We start from the raw sequence: 24,879 nt of genomic DNA, 5'->3' as shown, positions 1-24,879 counted from the left end.
CCAGTCAGCATGGTTTTCCTGCAGTCTTGTTGGTGGGACTTGGGTACAAAGAGTGAGTTTAGTGTTGGATTTAACCAGAGTTGTGGTTTTTTTAAGCAAGGACAAAGAAGGAAGAGGGGCAAGACAGATGAGGATACAAGATATCTTTATGCCCAGAGTTCTATAATTTTTTCAGTGATTGCCTTGCTGGAATACTTTCATTCGCTATAGTAGACAATTTGTGGGCTTTCAAAGTGGAATGTCCTGCTTTTTAGTTCTAGGAAATTCTGTTGTATTATTTCTTTCATATTTATCCCCGGCACTTTATCACTTTCTGAAACTCCTACTAGTTGGATTTTAGACCTCTAATTTTCTTATCTTTTCTCATGCATTTCCTTCTCTGCCTTATTTTATTCTACTTTGCAGGAAATTTCCTGAAGGTTAGCTTCCAGCTCTTTTAATGAATTTTTCATTTTCACTATTCTTTTTATTTTCCAAGAGCTTGTTCTTGGTCACTGAATATTGCTTTTTATGTAGCCTCCTGTTTCTGCCTGATGTACACAATCAACACCCTCTCTTTATCTCTGGGGGTAAATATTACATGTGCTTAAAATTCTTTTTTCCTTCACTCTCCACACTGTCTCTGTTGTCTCTGAGTTCCTTGTTTATTTTGGCTTCCATTTTTTCTTTTTAATGTATTTATTTATTTTTTTTTTTTTTGGTCATACCACAAGGCTTGTGGGATCTTAGTTCCCCAGCCAGGGCCCGCGAACCCAGGCCCTCGGTGGTGAAAGCACCAAGTTTTAACCACTGGACCACCAGGGAATTCCCTTGGCTTCCATTTTAAATGTCAACAGTTTCCTTCAAATGTCTTGTAATTTTTGATTATCTGATTGCATGTGTATATACTGGCAGGGCATGCTGATGAATGAGCTCCTTTAAGGGTGATTTGCAGGGCTGTTGAGTTAGAGAGCATCCAGTGTATTGATCCATTTCCTAAGAGAGGATTCTCGCAATATTCCATCTGGCAATATATGTCTAGCCTCCCATGTTCTGGAAGCCAAGAAGGGAAATGGGGGCAGAGAAGCTTATTAAGTTCTCCTACATCAGTTTGGCATCTCACCCCTGACCTCAGCTGTTCCTGGTGTCTAAAGGAACAATTTTGACACCAGCTGTTCCTGGTGTCAAAATTTCTAGGTAGGACTTCTCATTTCCAGTTCCGCATGTAAGGAGCTTGGAAGTCTATCCTAACAAGTGAAAAAACTGAACAGACTGAAAAATCATGCTTCTTCGATCTATAAGAGAGGGGAGGACACAGGGCCAACAGCTGCCCCCCATGATTGGAGAGATACGTGAATACAGGGAGTCACAGCATACCAGAGCAGAGATTCCTGGGTGGAAACAGCTGGGGAAACCAGTGCTGAGGTAGGAAAACTTGAACTGTAATTGATGAATTGCTGGAGACTCAGTGTGGACAAGTATGAGAGTTAAAATCTTGGATGGTTATGTGAGCTAGACAATTGAGGCTTGACCACTAAATATATATCTGTGTAAGACATATAAGAAATTAAAAATAATTCAATAGAGCAGCAATTCTTTATTCCTGTCTCTTCCTATTCCCCAACCCTGCAGAAAAGTAATAGCAAATTGTAGATGCTGTTTCTGTTTTCTGAGAAAGAAGGAACATCACATAATAGCAAAGCTTCATAATTTGACCAAGAACTATATGGAGTTAAAATATTTTTATGGGAATTTTCTAGACACTTTTGGGAACTGGGTGGGGGAGGGGAAGGTGCTAGTCTCTATTTCTATGATTTTACTAAATGTTTTCTCAAAAAGCCTCTGATTTTTTCCTTGTTTGGAAAAAAGTTTATTTAATCTTTTGAAACCACTTTGTCACTGACTAATTTTAATTTAATGTTTTTGCAATTGTGCTTCTACTGTCTTTTAAAGATTACAAAGGTGAAATTGCAAAACTGAAAATATTCCAGTTACTTTAGAAAGTTTCAGTGTAGATATTGTATATCATTATCTTCTGAATTCTTTGAGACTCTGTGAATATTTTCTTAACAGATTATAACTGATCATTATTCTAATATCTTACGCAAAGTTTTTACCATCATTTAAATATTAAAATGAGGACAGATTATAGAATGTGTCAAGCTACAGAATTGCAGTGTGGTCTACAAGAACTATGATTAATGGCTACAATATCTTTCTTTAATTCAAAGTAAGATAATTTTTTAAGGACTTCCCTGGTGGTCCAGTGGTTAAGACTCTGTGCTTGCAATGCAAGGGGTGAGGGTTTGATCCCTGGTCTGGAAACTAAGATCCCAGATGCTGCGTGGCATGGCCAAAAAAAAAAAAGCAAAGTAAGATCGGTTTTTAACTTTTATAAGGAAATACAGTTTTTTGTTTTTTGTTTTTTTTTTAGTTATACAATTTTTATTTATTTATTTATTTATTTATGGCTGTGTTGGGTCTTCGTTTCTGTGCGAGGGCTTTCTCCAGTTGCGGCAAGTGGGGGCCACTCTTCATCGCGGTGCGCGGGCCTCTCATTATCGCGGCCTCTCTTGTTGCGGAGCACAGGCTCCAGACGCGCAGGCTCGGTAATTGTGGCTCACGGGCCTAGTTGCTCCACGGCATGTGGGATCTTCCCAGACCAGGGCTCGAACCCGTGTCCCCTGCATTGGCAGGCAGACTCTCAACCACTGCACCACCAGGGAAGCCCCGGAAATACAGTTTTTTAATTTACAGTTATAAAAACACCCTAATGAGGGTCAGAAATTGTAAAGGTCCTTTTCATATATTTGTTATGCAAAAAAAACCCCAAAAAACCCTGCTTTAAACCCAATAAAATTGTGATGCATTGTCCTGTGGTAGCAAGGAGAAAGTAAACAGAGCCATGGTTAAGGGCACTAAACTTTACCATCTGAAAGACCCAAGATCAAGGTCTGCCTCTGCCTTTTATCAGCCCCATGACCTTGGGAAAGTTGCTTAACCTCTCTACAGCTCAGTCTCCTCATACCAACATGGAGATAATACATTCTTCATAGAGTTGTTAGAATTATGTTGAGATAGTGTGCATAAAGCATTTAGTACTTAACTGATAGGTACTTGGGAGTCACTCAACAAATATTAGCTGTCACAGTTAGTTTTATGGTGGGTAATTTGAACTTTTTCAGCCTGTATAATTTCTTCTTATTTTAGCAACTGTAGTTTTGTTCCTTTTCAGGGACCCAAATTCTAAAACAAAGAATGTTATATAACATCTTGTTCTTTATTCTTATTTGTCCTCTTGTTTATTTTAAAAAACAATTCTTTCATTTTATAAGTGTACATTCTAGTTTATCATTACTAATATTTAATCAATAATGGGGTAAATTTCTTTGACATGCATATTTTCCCATGTCAATACTTCTATGATGATAAACCATTTGGAGCCATTGTAGGATCCCACTGGGTAAGATATGAAATGGAAACAAATCACTTAATATGAAATCATTACATCACTAGGCTCATTCAAAAGTCCAAGTAAAAAATTTTTTTTAATAAATTTATTTATTTATTATTTATTTTTGGCTGTGTTGGGTCTTTGTTGCTGCACGTGGGCTTTCTCTAGTTGCAGCGAGCGGGGGCTACTCTTCGTTGCGGTGCGTGAGCTTCTCATCGCGGTGGCTTCTCTTGCTGTGGAGCATGGGCTCTAGGCGCTCGGGCTTCAGTAGTTGTGGCATGCGGGCTCAGTATTTGTGGCACTCAGGCTCAGTAGTTGTGGCTTGCGGGCTCTAGAGCACAGGCTCAGTAGTTGTGGCGCACGGGCTTAGTTGCTCTGCGGCATGTGGGATCTTCCCGGACCAGGGCTTGAACCCAGGTCCCCTGCATTGGCAGGCGGATTCTTAACCACTGAGCCACCAGGGAAGTCCTAAAATGTATATATATTTTTTCATTTCCTCAATTAACCCAACTGTGATAGCTGAAACAAATAGGAGTTTATTTTTCTGACATAAGAAGTGAGCAGTTATTGTAGTGGTTCAGTGGCTTAGCAACATTAGGGCAAGTATCTCTGCAATTCTCTTGGTCTTTGTGCATAGACAAAATGACTGTGGTAGGAATCATGTCCGGGAAGAAAGGGTGATAGCTAAAGGGCATATGCGTCACCTCTGGTTCTTTCTTTCTTCCTTCTTTCCTTTCTTCCCTTCCTTCCTTTCTTCCTTCCTTTCCTTCCTTCCTTCCTTCCTTGCTTCCTTGCTTCCTTCCTTCCTTTCTTTTATAGTTGTATAATTTACATGTAGGAAAATAAATATACCTTAAACATACCAATCAGTGAGTGTTGATGAATGTATACACAAATGTGATCAGCACACAAATCAACACATAATATTTCCATCACCCCTGAAAATTCTCTTGTGTTCCTTTTCAGCCAGTCACCTCACCCACCCCAGAGGCAACAGTAGTTCTGATTTCTATCAGTAAACCTTAGTTTTGCCATCTTGAATTCTATAAAGATGAAACCACTCAATATGTACACTTATCAGGATATTTCATTCAACAGGTTTTTGTGATTCTCGCATAATATATATCAAGGGATTGAACCTTTTTATTGCTGAGTAGTATACCATTGTCTATTCCTTTTTTGTTGGGATACTGAAAGGTTTCCCAGAAACTTTCCTAATAAATGTCTACTTGCATCTCATGGGTCATATCTAATCATATGGCCACACCTTGCTATAAGGGAGGTAATGAAATTATTTGTCTTTCTAGAGACTATCATGGGAGGTTACAAAGGAGAATCAGGTTAGAAATGGCTTTTGAGTAGCCAAACAGCGACATACGCTAAAATCAATTTCACAGTTTTAAATTTTATAATGAAACTTAGGTTTCATTCTTTTTATTAAAAGTTGCTGATTATCTTATTTACATATTAGTATTTGAATGCACACATGCATATTCCAAGTTAAATATAAGTTTACATTGGAAAGGAACCAGTGAAAATCTTTAAATGGGAACTGTGAAGATACCTGCTTCACAATTAAGAAAATAATCTTAAATTACAGTAATTTTTTAAAGAATGAAAAATAGACATATAAAATTGTAAAATGTTTAATTGGAATTGTTTAATATAATACTAAAAATTTATATTGTCCAAAACTGCACTGTCCAAAATAATAACCACTAGCCACATGTGGCTGTTTAAGTTAAAATGTTAAAAAATTAAAAAATTAGTCCCTCAGTTGCACTAGCCACATTTGAAGTGTGCAATAACCACATGAGGCTAGTGGCTACCGTACTAGTACAGATATAGAATATTTCTTCAGTCATTGTTGAAAGTTGTATAGGATGGCACTGCTCAAGAAAGGCGGGAAAAGAACAAATAAAAATCCTTTTCCATCATTAGAATAGAATCTTAATTGATTTGGGGAACCATCAAAGAGCAGTGGGTAGTTCTACTACAGAAATATTTAGTTAATATTTAAATGAATATTAAAGCAAGGGAGGAGGAAGGGAAGAAAGGAGAGAGAGAGGGAGGGAAGGATGGGGAGAGAGAAAGAGAGGAGTGTACAATATTCATTCATTCTTTCAATAAATATTTATTGAGCACCTACCATGTGCCAGACTTTTGGGGTATAATAGTGAACAAGATAAACAAAGTCACTGTTTTGGGGACACTTGTGGCATGAGATGGGAGAGAGACATAAAATAAACAAATGATGTTAGGTAATGACAAGTACCGTGAAAAAAAATAAAGCCAGGCAAGGACAGGACATTTTTATGGGATGTTCAGAAAAGACCTTCTCTGATAAGATGATAATTGTGCAGAGATGAGAGAGAGGATTAGAAAATGAGCTGTCTGGCTGTCTGGAGAAGGAACATTCCAGGCAGTGGGAATAGCAAGTGCAAAGACCCTGAGTCAGGTACATGCTTGGCTTTTTGGAGAAAGACCAAGGAGGCCAATGTGGCGGGATCAGAATAAGTAAGGCAGAGAAGGTTGATGAGATCAAAGACCTGATAGCCTCATGAAGATTTTGGGTTTTACTCTGAATGATATGTAATACCATTAAAGGGTTTCGAGCAGAGGAATGAAATGATGTGACTTACATTTTATAAGGATCAGTCTGGCTACAGTGTAGAGAATATACCAAGAGGAGGCAAGGGTAAAACAGAGAGACCAGCTATGACCTTAGCAGAAATCAAGGTAAGAGATGATGGTGGCTTGGACTAGGGTGATACTTGTGGAAGGGGAACAAGTGGCAGGATTATGGATATATGTGAGCACAATTTACTATTAGACTGAATATGAGTTATGAGAGAAAGAGAAAAGACCAAGATAACGCCAAGATTATTGGTCCAAGGAACTCCTAAATTAGGATTACCATTTACTGGGATAGGGAGAACTATTGAAAGAGCAGATTTTGGATATATTTTTAAAGTTTGGCTTTGAATATATTTAAGTGTGTATTGTACACTCAAGTAGAGTTGTCAAATAAGTAATTAGATATATGAAGTTGGAGTTCAAGGGAGAGTCCAAGCTGGAATTATAAGTAGGCAGCAGATAGGTGGTATTCTAAGCAATGGCACTAGGTGAGATGACCAAAGTAGTGAGTGGAGATAGAGAAAAGGTCCGAGAACTGACTTTGGGCACTGCAACATTTAGAGGTCAGGAAAGCAAGAAGGAACCAGATCTGAGTATTGGATTTGGCAATAAGCTGGCCTTAGGTGACCTTGACAAGAGCAGTTTGTGTAGAGTTGTATGGATGAAAGCCTGTTCTCTACCTCTAGCCCCCATAGCACAAAGGGTTTTGGGGAGGAACAGCTACCACTTAAGAGAACTGCAGGGAAAGCAGTGTGTTAGGGGAGAACAAGTTTCAGCAGATCAAGAAGTAAAGGAAAAGATCAGAGAAGAGGTTTTAGATATTTGGGATTTTGCTGACTACACTTGTGAGTTCTGAAGGGCACATTGGAAAGGTTCGATTTTAGAGATGAAAGAGAAATAGGGGAAGGAAGCAAAAGGTAAGGGTGTATTACAGAACATCTGAAAGTTTCTCTTGAGTTTTAGTTTAAAAAAAAAGTAAGAAAGGGGACTTCCTTGGTGGCGCAGTGATTAAGAATCCGCCTGCCGATGCAGGGGACACGGGTTTGATTCCTGATCTGGGAAGATCCCACATGCCATGGAGCACCTAAGCCCGTGCGCCACAACTACTGAGCCTGTGCTCTAGAGTCCGGGAGCCACAACTGCTGAAGCCCGCGAGCCCTAGAGCCTGCATGCTGCAACTACTGAAGCCCACGTGCTGCAACTACTGAGCCCACGTGCTGCAACTACTGAAGCCCACGCACCTAGAGCCTCTGCTCCACAACAAGAGAAGCCACTGCAATGAGAAGCCTGCGCACCACAACGAAGAGTAGCCCCCACTTGCGGCAACTAGAGAAAGCCCGCGTGCAGCAATGAAGACCCAACACAGCCAAAAATAAATAAAACTTTTTTAAAAAGTAAGAAAGAATGTGGAGAATTGAACCCATTAATTCAATTGTTTGTTCTGCTTAAGTCTTCTGGATTATTGCATAAATTCTCCTGTTTAGGTTGTACTGTGCAGATATAACTTTCATAAACGATCAAAGATAAGCATATGAGATTACAGAGAAGAAATCAAAACTGTATACAGTGATTGTTTACTTTCTGTAGTTCTTAGGGACTGCTACATGACTGCTATAATAATGTTTTTATATAAATTTATTTATTTTATTTATTTATTTTTGGCTGCATTGGGTCTTCGTTGCTGTGCGCGGGCTTTCTCTAGTTGCCACGTGCGGCGGTGGTTGGGGGGGGTAGCTACTCTTCGTTGCGCTGTGTGGGCTTCTCATTGCAGTGGCTTCTCTTGTTGCGGAGCACGGGCTCTAGGTGTGCAGGCTTCAGTAGTTGTGGCACGCAGGCTCTAGAGTACAGGCTCAGTAGTTGTGGCCACAGGCTTAGCTGCTCCGTGGCATGTGGGATCTTCTCAGACCAGGGCTCGAACCCGTGTCCCCTGCTTTGGCAGGCGGATTCTTAACCACTGCGCCACCAGGGAAGTCCCTGCTATAATAATTTGGATTAAAATATATGGAACAGAAATTGTCACAAGAAAATTTATTGAAAACTAACTCATGTTTTTCATTAACTAAACAGGTAATTGGAAGAAAAATAATCATGAAAATTACAGCAATACTGATACAAGAGTGTGTGATCCATTTCCATATATCTTCACATGTAATCCATTTTTTTAAAGATGGATTGGTCAGTCTATGCTGGATTGAATTTCATTGACATGTAAATCCACATTTCCTATTGTATAAGAATGCAAAGCTAATCAGATGTACATACCAAAAGTAAGGACAAATTTTGTGAAATCATTACTTATACCAATATATAGAGCATATCATGCTACATTTATACAAATGAGTTGTATATCTTACATTACTAGTTTTTTGGGGCTATTCAGGTAATGGGTACCCTTATAATTAAAATGAAAATCAAATATTTATTGGCAACATGCTCAACCAAAAACTTTACAGCCAATGAATAGCATGCATTAAAAATGCTGTTTTTGTATATAAGGGCTGGGTAATGAAAACGTTTGATGGTGATCTCCTCTAACAGCCAATACAAATGCCTTTTGAGTTATAAAATGCATTCTATGAACCCCTTTATTAGTTTTTCACTTATAAGGACATGTGCTTTGCCAACCGGGTATGTTTGAAATGGTGTCTGAGTATAGTTTTAATTTGCATTTGTCTCATTATGAGCTAGGTCCAGGATTTTTTCATCCATTAAAGTACTTTTTTTAATGTTAATGCATTAACAGTTCTTTTTCTGTGACCTGTTAATATCTTTTGTCGATTTTTCAAACCTAGATTATTTAAAGATGAGCTTCCCCTATTAGAATTTTATCATATATACATTTCCCCAAATTTAAATCCTACAGCAAAAACTATAATTTAAGTGGTATAAAAGAAATGATAATTTTATATCTGTGTTGGTATGTATTCGGCAAATCATTACTTATAGAACAGGAGCTGTCTTAGTCTGTTTGGCCTGCTATAACAGAATACCATAAACTGGGTGGTTTATAATCAACAGGAATTTATTTCTCACAGTACTGGAGGCTTGAAGTCTGAGATCAGTTCTGACTTGCAGATTGCCAGCTTCTCATTGTATCCTTACATGCCAGAAAGGTGAAGGAGCTCTCCGGGATCTCTTTTATAAGGGCACTAATCCCATTCATGAGGGCCCTGCCCTCAAGACGTAGTCACCTACAAAAGGCCCTACCTTCTAACACCATCACAACAGAGGTTCAGATTTCCATATACGGCACAGGGAGATCAGCTCGGTGCTTTGTGACTACCTAGAGGGGTGGCATAGGGAGGATGGGAGGGAGATGCAAGAGGGAGGAGATATGGGGATATATGTATATGTATAGCTGATTCACTTTGTTATAAAGCAGAAGCTAACACACCATTGTAAAGCAATTATACTCCAATAAAGATGTTAAAAAAAAAAAAGAGATTTCCACATATAGGGACTTCCCTGGTGGTCCTGTGGGTAAGACTCTGCTATCCCAATGCAGGGGGCCCAGCCAGGTTTGATCCCCGGTTGGGGAGCTAGATCCCACATGCACGCCACAACTGAAGATCCCGCATGCTGCAACTAGGACCCGGTGCAGCCAAAATAAATAAATAAATAAATACTTTTAAAAAAGAAAGATTTCCACATGTGAATTTTGGGGGTCACAAACATTCAGTTTATAGCACTAGCCTCGTCCTCAGACCACCTGCATTACCGTCACATGGGCTGCTTGTTAAATGTACAGATTCCTGGGTCCTTTCAGTTCTTCTCAGACCTTCTGGCCTAGGAAATTTACATTTCTAATAAACACTCCATGTAATTCATATGCACTTTAAAGTTTGAGAACCACTGTTGGAGACAGTATGAAATCAAGAAATTAACAAATATAATCTGGACATTAACAAAATATGAAGTTCTTTTTAAAGCTACTATAGAAATATTTAAAGATAAAAGTTAAGTCACTCCTATAAAGGAAAATCAGCAAACTTTACAACTCTAAATCATATACATAGACTTTGAGATTCTATATTTTAGATTAGTAATTTAGGATATTTTCTTTCAAAAAGTGGTACTATGTCATATCTCAGTTTATTTGTCAATATAGATGTCAGATTCGATTCCTTCTAACACATTAGCTCTTTCAAACCTTTAGATAGCCTTTATTAAATCATTGCTGCAGAGTTCCAAATGATATTCCAGTCACTGGTAGAAACAGAAGTTTGTGATGATTACTGGTTGACAGCTTATTCCAAGAGACTCTCTAGTAAAGTTTTATAGACTGCTACACACACATACCTACACACATACACACATACACACACACACACATGTGGATATAAACATATTCAGAATTACCTTACATACCTTCACAATGGTAAGTTCTAGTCCTGGTTTCTTGGGTGAATAGAAATTTATGTGAAGATATATATATTAATTCTGGGTATGTAGAAAGCATTCAAATATTTCATATTATTTTGCCCTTTTTTTAAAGTGGCATGCAGTTTACATAAGATCTATTTGTTAGGCTTTATAAGGTGCAAAGAAAAGTTATACTCCGTTTATCTTTGGCAATGGAGGTTTTGTGCAAGGACATACTGGGATGTAGGTTGCCCAGGACAGTATCTTCTGAGTCATAGAGTTACTCCAGAACTTCCAAGACTGAGAAGTATATCAAGTATCATGGAAAATTGGAATCATGCCTAAATTTTCTTAGTTCACAAGGCATCTGACTTTCCAAGAGGGAGACAGTGTGATTAGGTCCATATATCACCATTCAAAATGAGTGCTGAAATTGGTTAGAATTTTATGTCACACTAACTCACAGGAGGTCAGCCTCCTTTGTGTGCAGTCTTTTTAGAGGTCTAAACATTTGTAGCCCAGGATAAACAAAGCTGGTTTCACTCAAATCCAGCACAAGCCATAGCAAATCAGGGCAGTTTCCCTAAGAAGGGCACTGTAAGTGTAGAGGGTATTTAACATTTCACAGACTCTTGGCTGAAACAGAAGAGACACTGAAAGATTATTTGAAATTTCCTTTCATATTTAAACTAAGTGTACCTTGACTCTAAAAACTACATGGACCCTTGATACAACTCCTTTAGAAACTCATTTAGATTATATTCTATGACTACTTGGTGGCATGAAAATCCTTGAAGATCTAAAGTTAGTATATATTCTCTTCAGTAATCAATGGCAATATCTTGGATTACAGGCATATAATTCCATCTTGATAGAAGTAACACCTCAGATTTCTCTAACACTTCATTAGGTTCATTAGGCCACTTTAAACAAGTTCTAATTTCATAAGTCATAAATAATCTTTTGAAACCTTAAAATTTAACCCAAAAAATCATGTTTTATTTAATACATTCTTTTTTTTTTTTAATTTATTTTTGGCTGCATTGGGTCTCTTTGTAGCTGCACACAGGCTTTCTCTAGTTGCGGTGAGCGGGGGCTACTCTTCGTTGCAGTGTGCGTGCTTCTCATTGCAGTGGTTTCTCTTGTCGCTGAGCATGGGCTCTAGGTGTGCGGGCTTCAGAAGCTGTGGCATGTGGGCTCAGCGGTTGTGGCTCACGGGCTCTAGAGCACAGGCTCAGTAGTTGTGGTGAACGGGCTTAGTTGGTCTGCAGCATGTGGGATCTTCCCGGACCAGGGATCAAACCCATGTCTCCTGCTTTGGCAGGTGGATTCTTAACCACTGCGCCACCAGGGAAGTCCTATTTAATACATTCTGTAAGCATGTATTTATTCCTTTCAAACTCAAGTGCTGATTTCATTTGGAGAAGCAGCTTAACACAATGGAGTAAGGCTTAAATTAAGGGGTCTGGGACTAGTTCTGGGTAAGACTTTTGCTACCTAACCATGGAAAGTTGGGTAAGTCATTTAATCTCTTAATCTTTCAGTTTCTCATTCTATAAAATGTAAAAGATACACCACTATGCTCCCTCCTATTTTCTTTTTATATACTCTTACCTCTATTTATAAGTAAAAATAATCATTTTTGGTTTTAGGATTTAATGTCTCCTTTTTCTTCATCTTAACCCTAATTACAAAAGGTACTAGTTACATTTGAAAAATAAAAAATAAGCTCAATTGTATGTCCCATAAATATTTGTCTTGTGATGACTCTGACACTGTATATGGATTTCTGGCATTGTGTAAATGTGATATAGCAATTGCTTCATGGGGAGCCCAGTGAGCACCTGACTAGAGTGGGAAGTTGGGAAGCAGGGGGAGTTGGAGTTAGGACTACATAGTAAAACTAGGGCAGATTATGGAGGGCTTTGAATGACAGATTTAGGAATTTGAAATTCATTTTATTGGGCAGTAGGAAGTCATTTTATAATGGAATGACAGTGAAAGTTGTGTTTTAGAAAGCTAATGTGACAGACTTATAAGGACTAGAAGGTAGTGGAGAGGAATGAAACTGACATACCAGCTTGGAGTCTTCTGAAATTTTCAAAAGATAAGTTAATGGGGGTATAATCTACCATGTTGGCACTGGAAAAAGAAAAACCGGGAAGGAATCAAGACACCCTGGGAAAGAAAGCACAACAGGACATGTGCCTGATAGATATGATGGATGAGGTAGAGAGGAACTCAAGGTGTTTCCAAGACTTCAAGTTGAAGAGACTGGAAGAAGGTCATTAACGGAAATAGAGAATTTTGCAAGTGTTGCTACTGGATGGAAAATTTGAGCATAGTTTTAGGCAGTCTGCATGTCAAGTGATGGTAGAGAATGCTCAGTGGAAATGGTAGGTGGCAATGTCTTCTAATTAGGGAAACAAAGCCATGAAGATAGACAAAGTGGTGAAACACTGAGTGGATGATTATCTGATTTACCAAAAAAGTCATAGATGAAAGTTTCTCTGAATAATTTTGAGATAACATTTTTATTACCATAGGATCATGTATCTGGATACTCAATGTTTTGTTCTAGGCTTGGAAAAATTGAAGGGAACAATCAGTAAAATCCTTGGTATTTCTGTTTCACAATAACTGCTTTCAAAAAATGAGAAAGATGTATACCTGTTTGTAAAGAACTACTGATGAGACATTTGAGGGACTCTGACTCATTTTAAATCTGATTCATTTTTAGATGGTTTGTATAACAAAATACAGAATTCACCAGTGGGTGAGGTGCCTTAAAGAACAGGATTAAAATTCAAAAGCCTATGTACGATTTTAAATACTTGTGGAGAAGGACATGATTGAATTGTATATTGATAATTTACTCAGGTAAAAACTCTAGAAAGCCACATGTTAAAGAGAAAATAAAACCAGAATTGTAAGGAGAAAATGTGTCTGCATTTAAAGGAAAATGAGGTTAATATGTCAATCATGTGGTATTGTCACTAAAATATGTGTGACACATAAATAGGAATTAAGCACATAGGAAAACCCAAGATAATTGTGGTATGGTGAGACACATAGTTCAAATATTTAATGAAAATCACTTGGTTAACTTAAATGAATTATATAGAATTTGGCAAAGATCCAGAGAATGGCAACTGAAATGAACAAATGTATTTTAGATAGACCATATAAGAAAGGGCTAAAGAAAAATTATTTAATCCATAAGAGAAAAGGCTAATGAAAAACTGTAATGTCCCTCCTCCTGAATTTAGGAGGTATATTTTGTTCCAGACAATATAAGAGAGAAGAACCATCTTTTTCTTTATTTTTTTCTTTTTAATATAGAATCTAAGTAATTGCCTCAATTGCTGCTGCAGGTTTTGTGAAGTCAAGGTCTATTGATACATATTGGCTACTAAATGAAATGGCGGACAGGTTGTATCTGACCTGACCAATTTGTGAAAGATCGAATAACATGAAATGGCAATTACAATATACTGGGGGGAGGGACGGAGAAAGCTTCTCAGAATATGATTTGGCTACAGTTAGAGCAATCTCTTGTTTGATGATCATGATAGGTATTCTTCACAGGCCTGTTTGCTATCTTGCCAATAAGGGGCTAACGCTATTTAAACGGAAAATATAAAAAGTACTTTTAGAAATCTTTAATTCCTCTGGGGAAATAAGTATAGTGTAGTATTCCATTAAGAAGGCAAGTCAACACTAAAAGAAGTGTAGCTTAATTATGAGTTTTACAGATGTTATAAACAGAATCACTAGAATGTAACTTGAATCAGGGATGACAAATCAATATCATTTCCCTTTTCAATTCTGGTCCATTGGAAGTGACTTCCAAGGGCTCTTTGTTGAGAACGATACTGCGGCAGTACTTGCACTCAGTAGGAAACAGTTAATGATTGATTTACAGTGACATCCCAGGAAGTCGCCAGTGACCTTTACCTTGCTAAACCCAGTGGTCATTTCTCAGTCCTCAACTTACTTAACCTATTAGCAGCAGTTGCCACAGTTCATCGCTCCCTCCTCCTTCACTTTTCTTCACTTGGCTGCTGGTTCCTCTTACCAAGCTAGCCACTGTTCTCAGTCTCATTTGCTGATTCCTTTCACCTTCCCTCCCTCTTAGAGTGCTCCAAGACTCAGTCGTTCTATCACTTCTCTATCTAAACTTGCCCCCAAGAGCAGCACAGTCTAATAGAAAAATAACGTGAGCCAAGAATGCAAACTGCATATGTAATTTGAAATTTTCTAATAGCTACATTAAAAAAAGCAAAAATAAACTGATGAAATTCATATATATATTATTTAACCCAATACACTCCAAATATTAGCATTTCAACATATAATCGATATAAATATATTACTTTAAAAAACTGATATATTAATGAGCTGTTAAATTATTTTTCTTTTTCTTTCAGGAAGCATTTTATTGTTGCTCCAAGTTTAAGAATTTTCACTGACAGAAAATCACACTTTAAGAAAATTTCCCATATAAATCTGCTCAGCTTTTGAATCTTGGTTTCGTAGCCATATTTCTCTCCAATATAGGCAATCATTCTATCCATGATTGATAGAACAGTCTTAACCTTCAATTTCAATACTGGGCCTTGACTAAGGAAGCTCTTCAGGACCAGTTTTAATTTAGAAAGAGTGGCTTTGTCTAAAGGAGATGCAATAGTAACTATGTAATAGTTACTTTACATTAAAGGAATAACAGAGAGAATACTTTACATCAAAGGAATAACAAACTGGATATCCAAGGAACAATAAGGAATTATTTAACAACAATGAATGTACAGAAATGTTCCAGTATTGGAACATTTAATAATGTTTCCAGCATTTAATAATGGCTGCTAAATTGGTAAACTGTCTCATTTTAAGAGATGGCAATTTACAGCAAATAATTTTTAATAGAGAATTCATCCAGGAATAAAATATTCAATTGCGACTCTAATTTTAAGGTTTAACTGGTAAAAAAAAGATCCTAAAAAAAAGGAAATTTGTAATCCCACATAACTGATAATCCTAAATACAAATTAATTCTGGTAACAAACCAAGCATCATAAATTGCCCCTGTAAGAAGTTTTAAAACGTTTTAAATATTTCAAAAAGCGCGTGTAAATCAATAGTTATATATTAAAAACAACTACCTTAACAGGGTGAAGCAGGAGACTAGAGTTTAAATCCCAGATCAGCTTCCAAATAGGAGCTTCTTTGACGAATGGAGACTTTGAAGTCAGAACTAAGTTCAAATTCCAGTTCCACACCTACCAGCCATGTGACCCTGAGCAAGTTACTCACTTTCCCTGATTCTCTATGGTAATTCTCTATGGTGAACACTCATTAACGTTAATGAGATATTTTAAATTATTTTGTTTTAGATACTGTCTTCAAAAGCCAATGTGTTATACTTACAGCATATTTTAGTTCAGACTAGCCATATTTCATATGCTCAATAGCCACCTGTGGCTAATGGCTGCTGTATTGGACAGCATGGTCCTGGATGATCTCATCCAAGGCCTTAACTTAAAATGCTATCTATATGCTGATTATTCTCAAATTTATATTTGGACCTCTCTTCTGAACTCCAGACTCATATCCAGGAGTATATTTGACATCACTCCTTGGATACCTAATATGTATCTCTAATTTATCACGTTCTCCTCCAAATTTACTCTTCCCCATCTCAGTTACTGGCATCTCCATCATTTCAGTTGCTCAGGCCAAAAACACTGGAGTCAACCTTGACTCCTCTTTTTACCTCAAACTTCATATTCGATCTACAACTCCTGTGGCACTATTAGTTTCATGTTCAAGATATATCCAGAATCTAATTCACTACCACTACCATGGTCCAAACTCCCTGTATCTCTTGTCTAGATTATTGCTGTAGCATCCAAAATGATCCCCCATAGTCCAGTCTCCTCCTAGCAGCCAGATGTCCCTTAATAACATAATCCAGATCATGTCACCCATCTGCTCAAAATTCTCCAGTGGCTCCCGATCTCACTCAGTGTAAAAGCCAGTCCTTATGACCTTCAGAACTCTACAGGATATGGCCTCCTGTTACTTCTCTGACCGCATCTCCTACTATCCTCCTCCTTGCTCACTCTACTCTAGCCATCCTTGCCTCCTGTTTTTCCTTTAACATGACAGTCAAGTCATGATCTAGCTTCAGGACCTTTAGACTTGCAATATCCTCACTTATTCCCATGGCTCACTCTCTCATCTCTTCCAATTCTCTGCTCAAATATCTTCTCAGGGAATGACTTGAATGAATGATGACATGACATGACATGAATAGCTGTCATAAGGAGGTGGCAGAGCACTAGTGCCACATACTTGCCCTTCTAACAGCACTCAACGCACAATTAACTTTCAACATTTATTGAGCACCCATTATATATAAAACAGACACGTATGACTGGCCGCTGTTAGTAAAGGGAAACATTGAAATAATCTTATTGCTTTAGAAGGTTCTCGAACATTTTCAGCACATACTGCAACAAATGTTTCTTGAACATTTTCAGCACACACTGGAACAAACAGGTGAATTCCTTAGTCACTGAGAAAGCAGCATCTATTAACAAACAGGAATATCTTGTCAGATATTGTAGGGCTTCCTCCTCTTAGGCAATCAGAATCTACAAACACAGTCCCTCAGTCCAGGCAGTATTTAAATCACTGCAGTATTAGAACACTTGGTTCCAGTCCTAGTTTTATTCTTAGCTTGGTAGATGACAAGCTTCTTTTATTGTCTCAATTCTTTTATGCCCATGATAAAATGTTTAATCTCATCCACTTCTCAATTCAGGTTAGGAAAATAGGACTATATACTTGGGTGTTACAAGCTGCCACAATTATGTATGCATTATGAAGTTTGAGAACAAAAAAATCTTTTAAATCTAAGAATTTCTAAATCCGGACTATTTAAAACTAGTCTTCAGTTTGTGGTAGACTTAAGATCTTTAGTTTTTTTCCTTTTTCTTTTTTTAACCCCAATTTTCACTTAACACCACTTCTATGATTTAACTGATAGCTTATTTCAGTTCACACCTGCTAGTTTTTCAGTCTAACTTAACCCAAAACGAAGGAGAAACATGATCAACCTGAGAAATCAAAAAGCGTAGTTAGTTCATACCAGGAATGGATTTGAGAGTATGATGATGGGGAGGAAAAAGGAAGTAATGAGGGAACAGATGAAAATAAAGAAAAGAAAGTCATGCTAAATTTATTAAAAAGGCTCAGTTCAATCCAACAAGTGTTTATTGGGTGCAAAGCATTACGCTGGTCTTTTTAGTAATGCCAAGATGAGTGAGACAGTCTTTGCCATTATGGAGTCAGGAGTATGAGGTGAATTAAGAAGGGCACAAGTTATTAAAATATCATGCAGAGTACATAAGGGAAATACAAGGAGAAAGAAAACTGACATTAAGCATGTTTTAATATGCCAGGGACAGTCACATGTTAACTCACATATGTTAACAAACCTTCCAAAACTTCCAGGTAAGCTACAGGAGGATAGGTAACTTGTTCAAGATCATTTAAGCTAGAATGTCTATATTGCCTTTGTCTTCAACCCAGGTTCCAAAGCCTAGGCTCCTTTCAGGACACCATAGCTAAGGGGAAGCTCTAAGGAGGGGTGGGAGGGGATTAAGTTAGGCTGGAGGTAACAAAGAGATCAGAAAAGCCATCCCGGACGGCGCGTGAGGTGGGCATTGAAGATGAACCGGAGACTGGGCAGCCCCGTGGGAGGAAACGGGAGGGGCTTTCTGTTAAGGAAGGAGTGAGGGCTACTGGCTGCTCTCCCAATACTCCGGGTTGAGCAGTCGTCCGGTACGTCCCCTCCCGGCCCCCCATCTTTTCCTTTGGGGTTTTTCAGCGTTCACCAATTTCACCTTTAGGGACTTGTGTTTTCTTTTTTCCCTTGAAATTTTAAACATCTCCATGTTTTAAAAGCGACCAGAGTCCCTTGTACGGTGGTGGGGGTCCGACCGGCGCCCCTGGCGCACCCCCTCTCTCCCACCTCCTCAGCCAGGCCGCCACCTGGGGAGTGGCGTTAGTCCCCGGGGAAGGGGGAATCTCCCCCGCCGGATTCTCGTCTGGGGGCGCCGAGGTCAGAGGCTGGGTTGGGGCAGCCCCCGCGGCGGCGCGCGGGGTTGGTGGGGGCGGGGCAGGGCGGGACCGCGGGCGCACCTGCCCCGCGCGGCCGGGCTCGCGGCGGCTGCGCGGACAACGTCCCCCTCCCTCCCGTCCCGCCGTGTGTTTACGTGGAGACGAAGATGGCGGCGGCGGTGACGACGCTATCCGTGCGGCCGAAGACGGTCAGCCAGTGAGCGCCGAGACTAGTTCCACTCGGGCGTGGGGGAGCGCCTGGCCCAGCCCTGCTCCCTTGGCCGCGGAGCTTGCGGTCGCATCCCCGTGTGAACCGACCTTTCCTTTCTATCCCGATCCCTTGCCTGTCTTCTCCCGGCCTTCCCCGCAGAAGCTATGGAGGACGAAGAGAGACAGAAGAAGCTGGAGGCTGGCAAAGCCAAGGTAAGAGAGCTGGAGGCCGCCCGGCCTGCGCTGGGAGGCGGTGGCTGGGAAGGGTTGGGAGGGGGCCTGGGAAGCGGAGATCTTAGCAGCCCTGGTGCGCCGCCTGGGGAGGGAGGTGCTGCAGGGTCTGCGGTTTCCCCTCGCCTTCTCTCCCGTTTCCAACTGAAAAAGCCTGGTGATAAGCTACCTAGCGGATACTTCCGTGATGATTGGGTGCTGTGGCTCCTTTCTCGTGAATGCCCAAACATTAAAAATCCCTCTTTTACTGTATTGCCATAAGCTGATATTTATTGCTTTTAAATCTCCAACGTTTCGCTTTTTTAGGGAGTTTTTTGGGTTGTGCAGGCATTGTGCTTTTCAGGGTGGGGATTTGGGGCCTTTATTCGGTAGGGGATTTGTACGCTCATCATCAGCTTGGCTTTCTTAGGTGGCACGCTGGCACTCTTGGGTGTGTGATTGGCCTGTGACAGCTGCCTCAGCCGTGGTTTGAGTGTGCCACAAGTGCCAGCTGTGAACTTCGCTTTAGGGCCGTTTTTAGAAGCATGGCTTTGTATGTTTGTGTTTGGAGGTCTTTGTCATGGCATGCGCTTTGTATTGTGTGGAATGTTAATGCAGTTTGTGAATGGAACTCCTGGGGACGCAAGGTTCCATATTCTAAGCAACACCTATAGAATTCCTGCTTTAAATAATTGGATTGTTTTATATATCTTGTTGAGTCCCAGTGTGTGTATGAAAAAACCTGTAAAGCAAACAATGCAAAAGGTATTATTATTCACTAGGTTTCATGAAAAATTTGACATAGACAAAATATAAATTAAATAGAATATTTCTTTTAAAAATTACATGTTTGAGCATATTTTTTGTCTGGCTTCAAAGTCTCCCTTCCTCCCTATAATGAAATTACCATTTTTAGACTATATTTTGTCTTATTAGAGATCACTGTTAGTAATCATACTTGCACCTCAATTAAATTATAATATAGTTAACTGTTTCTTCTCTCTTCCTCACCTTCCCCTTCCTCCAAATAAACAAATAAACGAGACTGGGTCTGTGATTTCAGTAATCACTGAAGGGCCATACTGCAGAGATACAGTGGTAGATGCTTAGCACAAGTTTCTTAAATGAACATGAACATATGAACTAGCTTCATATTATCTAAGGTCAAAGCGTAAGTGCTTGTATGTTATCCGGTAGATTATTACTTTAGGTTTAGGATCTATACATGGAAGGAAAAGGGAATCAAGGCATCTTTAGAAGCCCAAAGTTGCTTACATTTCTGCAGTCTGAGGGTCTGAGTGTGATCTGTGAATCCAAGAAAGTGGAGGTAAAGTGTGCACCTCCTTCCAAAAGCATCGAAGTTCTGTTCTAATTAGACATTTTGTTTGTCTGTTTGTTACCTGAGAATTTTTACTGTCTGTCTCCAGAAGTATCTTTCCTAAGTATATGTGAAGCAGTCCAAAAAACATAGTTTACTTTGGACAACACAGTTCATAATAGAGGATTTATTTAAATTGCTTTGATTTGGCAAAAAAGAATTCCAGTTTCTTTGTGTGTATGTGTGTTTTTTGTCTTTTAAAATTCTGCCTATGGGGTAAAAATCTTCTCCTTTTAACATTCACTTTTATTGTAGAAGATTATCTTCTAGAATAGATCCCAATTTTTCCAGTCAGAAATAAATCTGTGAGACATGTAAGGCAAGATATATTTGTTGGAGCATTGGCGACACAATATAAAAACACTGGAACAAACTTCAAAGACAATATTAGGAGAATCGTTTTCTAAACTATATTAGTGTGATGGAATATTATTCAGCCGTTAAGGTTACGAAGACTGATAGGAACATGGAAAATAGAGTGAAAACAGCATCATCAAAAATAGTGTAGACATTACTTCATTTGTATAAATGTGTGCTTTTAGATTAGGACTTAAAAACTTTGGATTGTAAGTGTAAGGTCGTTCAGCAAACCTGTATCGAACTCCTGTTTTATACCAAGGGCTGGAGATAACAGAGGTGGTGATAGTCTCTGTTTTCAAGTTGCTCAAAGTTTAGTGGGACGGACAGACACTGGGTAATAAGTAGAATGAGAGAGATGGTATAGTAGGATATTGGGCGAATTTTTTCATTTGGTAAAATGTGTTAAATGTTGCCACCTCATTTTTAAGACTGTTTTACAAAGAAGGCTCTTGATACTGATACTAATGTAGTCTAGCATAATATCTATCAGATAGTAAGTACTCAGTAAATATTTGCTTAATGAATGAATGAGCAGAATGACTATGAGTTGTTAATGGGTGCTACTTTACTAGCATGTTGTAATTTAATAATTTACAGAATTCTCTTAATTGGAAGTCTCTTATTGCTGGCATTAGAAATCTCTTAAAATGATCATTTCTAAAACTTATTCAGATACTTGGTTCTCTAAATGTCTTTGTTTGTTCATTGGACTTAAATATTGTATTTGATAGTCTAGTTTTACAAACCACAACTTGTAAATTTTTTACTTGGTGTTTGATAAGCTGTTCATTGAAAAACTTCCTTTCTATATATCTATAAATGATGATTTTTTAAATGACCTGTCGTGTATACAGTATAGTATACTTTATAAAATGTGTTGTACCAAGCAAAATTTGCAGCGATAGGAGAATAAATTTTGGTATATACAGCCATTAAAATAAATCTATAGAAACTTTCTCATTGGGGAAATGCCCACAAATAATGTCAGATTAATAAAAATGTTACTGAAAAAAATGTATGTATTTATATATGAAGACACCTGAAAAAAAAATGCACCAAGATATAAATGATAGTTATCTCTGAGTGGTGGATTATAGGCAATTTTAATTTTCTTTACACTTTAGTATTTTCTAAATTCTCTGCAGTGTATTTCTTTTATGAACAGTAAAAATGTTTAAATGCCATTTTTAAAAACAATAAAAGCTTTTCAAATATAGTATGTTGAAGAACATGTTATATTTTATGATCATTTTACAGAAAAAGGAAAAGAGGCACAGAATAACTAGGTTTCCCAAGGGCCCTGACATTAGTGTAGTCCTGGAACTATAATTCTTATTCCAGTGCTGCTTGCATTATATAGTTGGGATTCTATATTATTAGACATTTATAGATATCCTTTCTGGCTTTGTAGTTCTTATCCTTTTTCTCTGTCAGTTCTCATTGCCACGAACGTGGTTATCTTGCCTTGCTCCATCTCCTCTGCCTCCTCCCCTAACTTGCTGTTTTAGATTTGCTGTGACTAGAGAACCCAGTAACTGAGCTTGATACAGTGGTTTGTAATAACCCAGCATTGATGGAGCCTGGTGAATGGGCTTTATGACAATTTAGTTCTTCTGCTACCTGTTGGTTTTTTCGTTTGCTGTTGGGTCCTCAGCTACTTCCTCAGTGTTGATGTAGTAAGAAGCCTGACCTGTGGAGATGTGAGACATTACTGCATTAAGTAAATATTTTCAGAGCTGGGCTAACCCCCCTGCAAGGTGCTGACAGGGACGGTACTACATAGGCTGTCCTTGTGTTGATCCAAACTATTCTAACTTCACTTTAAATGACTTCATTTTTTTCCAAGTAAAATTATTTACAGTATTATGTAAAGAAAGTATTATAATATTAGCTAACAAAATTAGAGGACAGTTATGTATTTAGTATAAAATTACTTCTGCAAATTCACCTTAGGTATACTTTTTAACATTCTACTAATGTAGTAGAATTCAGTAAAACCAAAGTTTTTAATCAACTATTCAGCATTTTATATAATTGGCATTATTTGTTGAATAATTATTAAAAACTTTTGCCTATTGCATTCAGTAAATACTAATCATATGATTTTTATTTGTTTAATGAGCATTTTCAGTTTGGAAAGTAGTGCCAATTGTATGCAAAAAAGGACGGTGCTCTGTGCAAGCTGTATAGTAGGTTATTGATAACAGGACTTTTCAATTACTGTTTCCACTCAGATAGACAAAGTTAGTTATGGTGTACAATTGTTCTTTGCATATTTCAGACACAGTGCTCCACCACTAAGAAAGTTGCTCTCCATCCTTGTTTCTTTTAAACTTTCTAGATTTTAATTCTTATATGTGACGTAGCTTGCTTAGCTTTCAAAGTGGGTACAGGAGTTTGATACCTTCAGCATTTATTGCAACAGTGGTGCGTTGTCTGTGAGTTAAAAACTAATTCATGACCTTTAGGCTTTGTTGGAAAAAAAACAAAGCAAAACATGATTTTTAGATTATGAGCTTTAAGAGAGAATATGGAGGAAAGAATGGGCAGAACAGGTTTCTTGAAGTGTATATTGAAGAAAGGTTTTTAAGGCCATTCCAAGAAATGGCAGGAACAGGGATAGAGAAGTGGTTGGGTAAAAAAGAGCCTTAAGATCCAATGAAGAGAGATTTGGCAAGGAGGTCTGTGGTGTCCTGTCAGTGAAACTGAAAGTCGAATGAGCACATGGAAAAGAGGAAGTGAAAAAGATAGGACATATCCAAGTGACTGGAATATGACAAGATTGGGGCAAAAATTATTTTCAAACAAAACACCTCTTATTTTTATATATAAAAAAGTTTGTCGTAAGAACTAAACTGTGACCGTAAAATATTTATCTGTTATAGGCCCCTGATTATTGAAATGTAAGTGAATTTCTTCTAATATGGAAGCTAAAAAAGGTTCTCATGGTAAATTGTTAAACATTAAATGATAAGGAACATTATTTATATTTATTTCTCAATTCATTTCCATTGAAATTGAAATTGGGCATCTTATTGCATTAGTTAGCATCTCTTTAAAAAGTTTAATTTGGAAAGCTTCAGAATTTTTTAAACTTTCTTTATAAACTTATAAAGGTTGTTTTGCATCTGGAGCATGGCATCTATGTGTATTTATATGCTATTTGTCGTACAAGAACAGGCACTAGGACTTTGGAGACATTTACTGGCTTATTTGTTCAACTAACAGTTTTGAACGCCTACAACTGCAGCTATGGACTTTGACTTGGCAAGCATTTATTTAAATTATCATGAAGTCTGTGCCTGATTGTCTGTGGGAATAATCCTGTCACAGTCCATGACTCTTAGCAGGTGTTTTGAAGAATAAATGCGGTAATGATAGAGGGCTTTTTGAGTTCTTCTGGTGCTAGATATAAAGAATCTATGATTTTTTTTTTTACTTGAGGTGGAAGTCATATAAAAATTAACCATCTTAAAACAATTCAGAGGCACAACAGTTCAGCGTTGTACACCACTTCTATCTAGTTCCAAAACTTTTTTTTTAATGTTTACTCTTTTTTAAAAAAAAAATTTATTTATTTATTTATTTATTATTTATGGCTGTGTTGGGTCTTCGTTTCTGTGAGAGGGCCCTCTCCAGTTGCGGCAAGCGGGGCCACTCTTCATCACGGTGCGCGGGCCTCTCACCATCGCGGCCTCTCTTGTTGTGGAGCGCAGGCTCAGCAATTGTGGCTCACGGGCCCAGTTGCTCCGTGGCATATGGGATCTTCCCAGACCAGGGGTCGAACCCGTGTCCCCTGCATTGGCAGGCAGACTCTCAACCACTGCGCCACCAGGGAAGCCCCCAAAACATTTTTATCATCCCAGAGTAAAGCCCTGTATCCATTAAGAAGATACTCTTCATTCCCTACTTCCCCCAGCCTCTAGCACCACCATCTGCTTTCTGTTTCTATCGGTTTACCTATTCTACATATTTCATATAAATGTAATCATATACTGTCTGACCCTTAATGTCTGTGTTTTTTTTGGTTTTTTTTCACTTAGTGTAATGTTTTCAAGGTTCATCAGTGTTATAGTATGTATCAGTTCTTCATTTCCTTTTATGGCTGAATAATATTTTGTTGTATGTATATACCACATTTTGTTTGTTTATTCATTGAAGG

At 38.3% G+C, this 24,879-nt stretch overlaps 1 protein-coding gene across 16 annotated transcripts in view; it reads left to right on the top strand.

Moving 5' to 3' along the window:
- Positions 1–18,106: 18,106 nt before the first annotated feature.
- AKAP9 (A-kinase anchoring protein 9) overlaps positions 18,107–24,879 on the top strand; it is a 149,783-nt gene continuing 143,010 nt past the window's right edge. For 9 of the 16 annotated variants that reach the window (XM_082398157.1, XM_082398156.1, XM_082398170.1 and 6 more), the window contains exon 1: positions 18,649–18,982. In XM_082398157.1, the coding sequence (XP_082254283.1) occupies positions 18,935–18,982 (48 nt within the window). In that variant the 5' untranslated portion in view covers positions 18,649–18,934. Of the gene's footprint in view, positions 18,156–18,647; positions 18,983–24,879 lie in introns of those variants that run through there. The other 7 variants (XM_082398163.1, XM_082398161.1, XM_082398162.1 and 4 more) reach the window with 2 other exon arrangements.

This window comes from Balaenoptera borealis (genome assembly GCF_965194805.1).
Source record: "Balaenoptera borealis genome assembly, chromosome: 7".
Lineage (NCBI taxonomy): Eukaryota > Metazoa > Chordata > Mammalia > Artiodactyla > Balaenopteridae > Balaenoptera > Balaenoptera borealis.
This window is presented reverse-complemented; position numbering and strand designations above follow the sequence as displayed.